The 9,523-nt window shown below is 34.4% G+C and overlaps 2 protein-coding genes across 2 annotated transcripts; both read left to right on the top strand.

Moving 5' to 3' along the window:
• The first annotated feature begins 2,177 nt into the window (after positions 1-2,177).
• On the top strand, positions 2,178-3,043 carry LOC107768828 (pectinesterase inhibitor 4-like). The gene has a single exon (XM_016587979.2). It carries the CDS (start codon positions 2,356-2,358, stop codon positions 2,953-2,955), a length of 600 nt encoding a protein of 199 aa, XP_016443465.1. The 5' UTR covers positions 2,178-2,355; the 3' UTR covers positions 2,956-3,043.
• Positions 3,044-5,593: 2,550 nt separating this feature from the next.
• Positions 5,594-6,631, top strand: LOC107768829 (pectinesterase inhibitor 4-like). Its single transcript, XM_016587980.2, has one exon. It carries the CDS (start codon positions 5,626-5,628, stop codon positions 6,352-6,354), a length of 729 nt encoding a protein of 242 aa, XP_016443466.1. The 5' UTR covers positions 5,594-5,625; the 3' UTR covers positions 6,355-6,631.
• The last annotated feature ends 2,892 nt before the right edge of the window (positions 6,632-9,523 follow it).

Genomic DNA, 9,523 nt, shown 5'->3' with positions numbered 1-9,523 from the left:
CTACACGCCATACTTACTGAGGTTAATTCAAACCCCTCAACCTCCTTGAGAGGAGAGAGGCAGTTCACCAGCCAACAAGACAACATTTGGTGACAAACGAACATACGAAAATTTAGGAATTAAACCCTATTGGTTTAATCTTTAAGATTTGTTGTATTTGAACTTATTACATTTTTAAGATTATGGGTTCAGACTAGGGGTGTTTGTCAGTCGGTACGATACGGTATTTAGATATTTCGATTCGTTATTTCGGTATTCGATTTTTTAAAATGCTATATCAATACCGTACCTAATTAAATTCGGTATGGTTCGGTTTTTCTCCTTTCGGTTTCGATTTATTCGGCTCTGTAACTTCGGTTTATTCGGTTTAAATACTAACTAGTGCATAGAGTCATAGACGGTAATATTCTTAATTAAAGTACTCGAAAGTACAAAATTAAAAATATTTGTTGACAAAAGTTTTGTCCAAAATCAGCAAATACCAACTCAGAGAGAGAGAATTGTACATAAAATAATAAATTTGATCATTAGAAATGTCTTGTTACTTGCTTAGAGTTAATTGATAAACTTAGAAAATAAAGAGAAGTAAAATTTTAGATTTCTTATATTTATGTTATTAACTAATAATATGTGTATTGTGTAATATAATATATATTTCGGTACGGTATCAGTATTTCAATATTTTATTTTAAAATACCTAATACCAATTTATTTTTAAAACTTAAACCAAATACCATACCGAATACCAAAATATCGAATACCAAATACTAAAATTTTAGGTTTCAGTACAGTAATTAGGTATTTACCAAATTAGGTACACCCCTAGTTCAGACCCACAACTTACTGCAATTTTAGTGATTTTAATTAACACATAAATTTTGCACGTTGAAAGTATTGGCTTCGGATAAATTTGTTGTTGTAAGATTACATCTGCCTATGCAAATGAAGTCATTTTACTTATTTTATTCATATTTTGTTTTCACATATATTATTTGTACATTTATATTTAAGAAATTTTCTAAGGAAAAGGTGTCGAGATGACACTACTGCTTAAAGCAAGGTGAATCCGCTCTCGTGTTTAAAGTAAATTTAGTTGGAACTTATTTCAAGACTCGTCCTAATGTAAGGCAAGTTGAAAACGGCCCAAAGCAACCATTGGGTTATCAACCTCGTATGCGTAGTGCATACTTGCTGTCACGGGCCATTTTGGGCCAATTTTTCGCGCCCATCACACTCCAATTCTTGCCACAGTCGCGCCACGTCCGATTGACAAAGAATCGGGTCCTAACACTTGCCATACAATCCAACTTGGTTGCCACTCAATTAGAGAGGGACACTTTTCTTTTCTTTTTTGAGAGAAAGTATTATTGTTAATCCCCTCCAAAATAGGAAACTTTTTCAAAATTGAATGAAATTAAATATTTAAATCACTATGACACTCAAAAATCCACACAAATAAGTATCATAAAACGTAAGCTTTCTAGTTACAAGACGTCTTGCCTAAGGCATAATCAATGAAGTTAATAATAAAGAAAGCAACGAGGCCATGCAAGGTTTTCCCTCTCTTTTTTTCCGCTTAACTTCTATTCATAGACATCGCCTTCTCTTCCGCAATATTTTGTGCTGTCATTTTTCCTTCATTTTCTGGCCACGTTAGTCCTACGATCCACTACTCTCCTACCCAAGATAATCTTAAAATCTGGATTCTCTTGATCACGTTTCACACCCTAAACAGAAATAATTAATTTATTTGGGCCTAGCTATATATGTGCAATAGCTGAAGGCAAAAATTACTCACACGAGGTGTTACATCTTTCACAAAGTTATTTAATCACTTAACCATGATGTGTATTTTTACTTTAATTTTTAACTGCTTAGACTAAATTAATTGATTAGGTGTAAACACTCAATGGTGTAAACATCTAGTAAAGGTAAGTATTTACCATATATAGCTGGAGCTAGGAGTTAAATGTGTTATACATACGTATATTGAAAGGCATAGATCCGCCTTCTCACCCCTTGATAAGTTGACCTTGCAATAATTTGACTTTGCGTACAAACTTTCAATCTCTGAGTTTCCATGTGACTGGTGCCGTTCGAGACGGCGAGAGATAAGTTGATCCGCATATTCACAACTCATTTGTGTGCAGCTTAATTACAGCCATTTAATTGTTAGTATTTCATAATATGATCAGATTTGAACAATTAAGAGAAATCCTCCCTGCAGGCAGCCAATTAGATATCTATAAATACATTGACATGATCTTCTCTCTGTTCCCAACATATCAACTACACATCATTTCCCAACCTCCTAGATATATACATGAATAGCTAGTTAACACTATAGCAGGAGAAATGGAGGCGTACTCTACTTGGAAAAGCTTGATGTTTCGCCTTTTGGCAACTGTTCTATACATCTCTCTAACACATCCAGCAGTTACAGAAGCCAAAGACTCTAAGCCAGCCTACACAAACTTCGTCAAGACCAAATGCAAGATCACCACATACCCTTCACTTTGCCAGAAAACACTAATACCCTATGCCTCATCAGTGAAAAGCAACTCCACAATACTGTGCATAAAAGCGCTTAACGTAGCCATAAAAGGCGCACGCGACGCCTCTGTTATTGTCTCGAGACAGAAAGAACAGAAGGGAATAACCCGATATGAAGCCGCCGCTATTAAAGACTGCATGGAAGATGTGAAGGATGCTGTGTACGAACTCAAGCTGGCTGTTGAAGCAATGGGACATTTGGGTGGTGAAGATAAAGAATTTCAGTTGTCTAATGCCAAGACATATGCAAGTGCTGTAATAACAGACGCAGATTCATGCACTGATGGGTTTTCTGGACGGAAGGTAAATCCAGATGTGAAGGACATCATAAATAGAAGCATGGCAGTTATTATTAAACTGTCTAGCAATGCGTTGTCACTCATTAATCATCTTTATGTATAGTACTGTCTGTTTGTAGATCCTGGCATGAGCTTCAGCTCTGATTTATTGGAATTAATAATGCTCACGAGTTTAATTTCTTCTTATAATATTCTGGATATGAGATCTTGATTAATCTCTGTAAATATAGTTAATCTCATGAATCCTAGTTCTGCATTCCGGTCAATGCTTTCCTCCCTATTACTCCTACAATTTAGATAGCAAAATTTTGTACTTAACCTTGTAATCTTGATTGCAGCGGTGTTAGGTGTTCAAATTTTGAACAATAGAATGTGGCCAAAAAAAATTGCCTTTTTTTCGGAACAAATTGCCACCTAAATTTGATCATTATCCAAATTCCAGTGGAATAATGAATCAAGCGAATAAAAAAGAGTTAAAAACCTTAGACGTTTGTTTCCAAAAAATGTTTTTTTTTTCAATTCTTTCTCGAACTTTCTTTTCAAGTTCTCAACTAAACTTGGTTGGGAATTTCTTTTCTACAAACGCCATTAGATCTCCAGATGGGACCTCTGTTTTCTGTGACATAAGAATTTGGTGATCAAGCAAAGAAAACATAAGATTGAACTTACAACTGTACTAGGCTTAATATATTTTTGCCCCCAAATTACACCGAAATCCCTAAGTAAAAAAAATGACAATTCAAATCGAGTTATTAGACTTTAAATCTTATTGCGTTAATCATGCGGAAGTAAGAAACATCCTTTTGTACATACGTAGGTCAAAATAACCAATGGTGATAAACGTTAAAATCTTGATCCCTCTAATTACCTATTCAAATTCGTATATATAGTAGTACATTATTTAGGATTACTGCATCGACAAAAAGTTTAGACACAGATAAGTCTTTTCCTTCCTGCAAAGTAAAGTAATCAGCTCACTCAAGATTTCGTATTTCGGCAGACCACACCCATTCATACTGCATTTACTTTCTTTTTACTGTCTCAAGAACGATGCTATTTTTCATTATTGTGTACTGTTTAGCTCTTTTTTGTAGTGAACAAGAATGCCTTTTAAGGTATAGCATCTCGTTGCTCACATAATCAAAATTTGTATACGGAAATGCCGAAAATTAACGAAGCTACGAAATGATCCATAGAATTAATAAGAAAAGACGCTGTTCCATAATTAAAATAAAATAAATAACTTCTTAATTCCAAATTCAATACCCCTCTGGTCCAATTTAGTTGTCATGTTTCTCTTTTACATGTGTCTTAAGAAATTATTAATAAGAAGGCTTTGACTACTATACTCTTATTTATTACTCTTCACTTCTAAGTTTCTTATGCTATGTAGTCAATATTTTTACTTTTGAAGAATATTTAATACTAAGGGCAAAATAGAAAAATAGTACTCCCTCCGTTTCAATTTATGTGGTACGGAGTTTAAGAAAAAAGAGAAGTTTTTTAAATTTGTGGTATAAAATGAGGTACATATATTTTGTGTGGCTATAAATCATTACATAAAGGTAAATTGTTTCCAAATATGTAAAGTAGTCATTTTTTTGGCACAAACTAAAAAGAAAATAGATTCACATAAATTGAAACATACGAAGTAATTAATTATACCTTTAATTTTTTAAAGTGACAACTATTTTGGACCAGATATATTTAGTAATATTGACCGGAAGGAGTACCTAAGTTATTAATATTCCTGAGTTGTGCAGAGAAGAAATGCCTTTGACTACATGAACAGATGTAAAAAAAAAAAAAATAAAAAAAATAAATTATCCGATGTTTATGCTCCGAGAGTTAGTTGAAGGTTTTCCGTCTCTCTTTTTTCAGCTAATTTCTGTTCATAGAAATCGCCTTCTCTTCCGCAGTGTTTTATGCTGTCATTCTTTTCATTTTCTGGCCGCGTTCACGCAGTCTTACAGTCCATTCCTCAAGACTCATATTGGCGAAGTTAAGAATTTTGCTTCTAGATTTTATATATTACAGTAATTAATATTTGACCTATCACAATATAATTTTATCAAAGAACGTTCAACCAGGGGCGGAGCTATAGCATAAGTCTTGCGGGTTCGGCCGAACTTAATAACTTTTATTCAAAACATATATTTCTGTTAAGATATCCATTGAATATGTATAACTTATTAATTTAGAAACCAGTAACATAAACGGGATAGAATTCAGAACCCATAAGGTTCAAATTTTGGCTTCGCCTCCTTGTTCGGCCGACCACTCTTCAGGATAGAGCTAGAAGGCCGAATGCGAGTTCGACAGAACACATTGCTCAAATAGTATATTTGTGTTAAAAACCTCATTGAATATAAACAAAATATTAAATTTAAAATCCAATTATTAGCACGTAAAGTTACCGTTCTAAAATTAGAACAAATAAAGTTAAAATCTTGCTCCACTTCTAAGCTCAAGCCCTGTCTACTCAAGAAGTAACGTCTACAATTCTAATACCCTAGAAAAAGATGATCTGCTGGTGCAATAGTTCAATATAGGCTAGGTAAATATACATATACACGTAAATTAGGCATATATAGATCCGCTTTCTTACCCCTTGATAAGTTACGTTGACTTTGCTTACAAACTCTCATGCTTGAATGATTTCCATGTGACATTGTGTGACTGCTACCGTTTGTGATGGCGAGATAATCTGATATCCCACACTTACAACTCATTTTTATGCAGCTTACAGCAATTTTATTCTCATTTCGTAATCATGATCAGAATTGAAAAATTAAATAAAATCCTCCATCCAGCCAATTTTGATCTCTATAAATATATTCACATCTTCGCTCTATTCCCAACACACATAATTCAACACATCTTCCAAACTCAATTAGCAGGAGAAATGGAGGTGTACTCTACTTGCAAAAACTTGACGTTTCCCCTTTTGGCATTTGTTTTATTCATTTCGCTAACTTCGCCTGCAGCCACAGCTGCCAAAATCTCTCGGCCAGCCTACACAAACTTCGTCAAAACCAAATGCAAGATCACCACATACCCTTCACTTTGCCAGAAAACACTAATTCCCTACGCTTCTTCAGTGAAAATCAATTCCACAAGGCTATGCAAAGCAGCCCTTAACGTAGCCATAAATGGCGCTCGCAACGCCACTGTTGCTGTCTCGGAACTTAAAAGGAAAAAGGGTATAACCAAAATTGAAGCCGCCGCTATTAAAGACTGTTTTGAAGATGTCAAGGATGCTGTATACGAACTCAAACTGGCTGTTGACGCAATGGGACATTTGAGTGATAAAGATAAAGAATTCCAGTTGGCTAATGCCAAGACATATGCAAGTGCTGTAATAACAGACGCAGATTCATGCACCGAAGGTTTCTCCGGTCGAAAGGTAAATCCAGCTGTGAAGAAAATAGTAAATAGTTGCATGGCAACTATTACCAAACTTGCTAGCAATGCGTTAGCACTCATTAACCATCTTTATTAAAAGTTGCCGTAATTGGATCCGTGGAAGGATTCAGCTCTGATTTCTTGGAATTAATGCACATGAGTTTCTTCTTATAATATTCTGGATTTGGAATCTTGTTTAATCTCTGTTTCAAGACACCATTATATAAATATGGTTAATCACATAAATCCATTTTCTTGATGCAGCTAATTATAAATTCCGGTCCATGCTTTCTTCCCTATTAAACTATGTAATATGATGTTTTATACTTTAATACCACACAGAGGGAGGGTGATTTGTGTGGTGCCTGATTTTTGTGTGTACTGGATTATCAAAAGACCTGGTTCTTCTATACGTTCCTTACACTACAGTTGCGGAATAAATAACACAGAAAATAAATAACACAAGAATTTTTACGTGGAAAACTCGACTCAAAAGGTGAAAAAACCACGACCTACTACCCAGTAGGATTTTTTCCAAACACTTCACTACAACTCTCAGCCAACAACAAAGTTTACAAACTCTTGCAAACCTAAGGATTACCTCTAACCCTTGTAGCAACCAGCCACGGGCTATTGCGACTGTTTTAAGTTGCTCTAACTTGAACAATACAACTCGAATTTATAACCTCTTGCAAACCTAAGGATTAACTCTAACCCTTATAGCAACACGCCACAGGCCGTTGCAATTACTTAAAGTTAACTCTAACTTGAAAGATAAAACTCAGGTACCTAGTACAATTTGCTTCTTAAAAGTTGAAAGGTACAACTCATAACGCTTACTACACTTTGAACTAGAAATAAAGAAAGACACATAAAACTCTTTATGAAACTGGTTCTTCAATCTGGTTCGCGTAGCTTTAGGATCGCATTCTTAAATCACACAAGAATTGCTCACAAAATGCCTTGCTATTTTGCTCTCAATTCGTGCTTAACTTCAGTATGTGTGCATCACCCGTAAAAGACAACAAAACTAATATTTATAGAGTTAGTAGAATAAGAATTAACTAGAAGTCTAATGCTTTACTCTTCCTTGATGGAAGAATTCTAGTTATCTTCAACTTCTAACTTTTTTCTTATGTTGGATAAAGTTCTCTTCAAGTAAGGAGTCTTACTCCTTATTAAATATATAATATTTTCGTTCAGGGATTATCAAAAATAACCATTTATACTTATCCCTTTCACGTGCATGCTTTTTGCTTGATTCTGCCTGTCACCTGTGTACACTTTCCATAGACTTGGTTCATGAATATATTCCTTTGGCAATCATCAAAACCAACAGTTTTGTGGTAACAACTTAATTAGTTTTGGTACTTTACCACTTGTATCTAACATTAGCTTTTACTTACCCGCTAGATGAAGGTGAAGAAAGTTGACGAAACTTGTTTATCTGAGAAGGTAATCGGAACTAAGGAGGAACAACTCATAACATAAAAAACATTTTGATGTAAAAATAAAATCTGAACAAAAATACCTTTAAAAATCCGAAAATTCCAGCATAATATGCTGGAGTTCGAATTTTGTACATATGAGATTTCAATATAATGTGCTGGAGTCCAACATAATATGCTGAAAGTTTATACGCAGGGGCTCCATAATCCCGCATATTATGCTGGATAGAAGGAGCTCCATAAACCCGCATATTATGCTGGAACTTTCTGTGTGCTATAGCTCCAACATAATATGATCAGAGGCGGATCCAGTGTGAGAGTTACGGGTTCAATTTAACCCATAACTTTCGACACGGAGTAGAAATTTATGTGTAAAAATTTATTAAAATTGCAAAAATAATAGATTTGAACCCATAACTTTAAATATATAATAGGTTCAATGCTAAAAATCTTAAAATTGAACCCATAGAATTTAAATCCTCGATCCGCCTTTGAATATGATAGAAGTTTATATGCAAGAGCTCTATAATCCTGCATATTGTGCTGAAACATTTCGTGTTTCAGCAAAATATTGGCTATTTTTTGATTACCAGTCCGAAAAATAGCTAGCCCGCTATTTTCACCTTTAGTAGTTACTCATTAACTGACTCATTTTAGGGTAAAAATGACACCAGATAGCCACTCTAAAGGGCTGATATTTAGAAATTAATCAGTACATCTTGAATTTCAATTTTTTCAGTTTAATTTTTCAGGATAAAAATATCCTAAGTTGTTCTTAAATTAAATTTTTTAGTTTAAATATTCAAATAAAAAAAATACTACTAATATCTAAACTGTTATGAATATATTATATTATGAATGTTCATTTAGTACTCCGTTGTAAATAAGTTTTCTGAAGAAGTTTATCCATCCATATGAGACTCCGCCATAAATACATTTATCTATTTAGTACTCTATTGGAAATAAGCCTCTTGAAGAAGCTTATCCTTTCGGTACTCCGTTATGGATAAATATTACCCATGATAGAAGATTATCTATATCTGGCACAACAGTTTAGAGCAGCAGCTTACACAGCAGCTTGCAGTAGCAGCTTACACAGTAGCTTCCTTTCTTCTATAAATAGAGGAGAATTCAGTTCATTATGTACATAAGTTTGAAGTTTGAATAATATATCAGTTTCTCTATATACTTGTCTTTACTTTACAGTCTTTATTTTATAACACGTTATCAGCACGAGACTCTGCCATCTCGAGAAAATACTTTGAAAGTATCAAAGGTACGAACTTTCTTTTTCTAAATAATATCAAATCTTTCTAAACTTGAGTTTGTAGCCCTGTATATATCGGGCAAAAGCTACATGTCTTGGGTGCTTGATGCCGAAATTCATCTTGATGCGATGGGTCTGGCAGACACCATCAAAGATAAAAATCAGGCATCAAACCAAGACCGTGCCAAAGCAATGATATTCCTACGCCATCACCTTGATGAGGGCCTGAAAATGGAATATCTTACTGTTAAAGATCCAGTCATATTGTGGAGTAATTTGAAAGATAGATATGACTACCTGAAGATGGTCGTTCTTCCACAGGCACGTTATGATTGGACTCATCTAAGGCTACAAGATTTTAAATCTATCAATGAGTATAATTCTGCTATGTTCAGAATTATTTCCCAATTGAAACTATGTGGTGATAATATTACTGATCATGATATGTTGGAGAAAACTTTCACCACTTTTCATGCCTCGAATATGCTCCTGCAGCAGCAATATCGAGAGATGGGATTCAAAAAGTATTCTGAACTTATCTCACATCTTCT

The sequence above is a fragment of the Nicotiana tabacum genome, chromosome 4, assembly GCF_000715075.1.
Source record: "Nicotiana tabacum cultivar K326 chromosome 4, ASM71507v2, whole genome shotgun sequence".
In the NCBI taxonomy this organism is placed as follows: domain Eukaryota; kingdom Viridiplantae; phylum Streptophyta; class Magnoliopsida; order Solanales; family Solanaceae; genus Nicotiana; species Nicotiana tabacum.
The sequence above is the reverse complement of the archived record's forward strand: the minus strand, read 5'-3'. Positions and strand labels throughout refer to the sequence as shown.

What these genes read in the sequence shown, in the direction of transcription:
- LOC107768828 (XM_016587979.2), top strand. Translation starts at nt 2,356, where the DNA reads ATGGAGGCGTACTCTACTTGGAAAAGCTTGATGTTTCGCCTTTTGGCA.
- LOC107768829 (XM_016587980.2), top strand. Translation starts at nt 5,626, where the DNA reads ATGATCAGAATTGAAAAATTAAATAAAATCCTCCATCCAGCCAATTTT.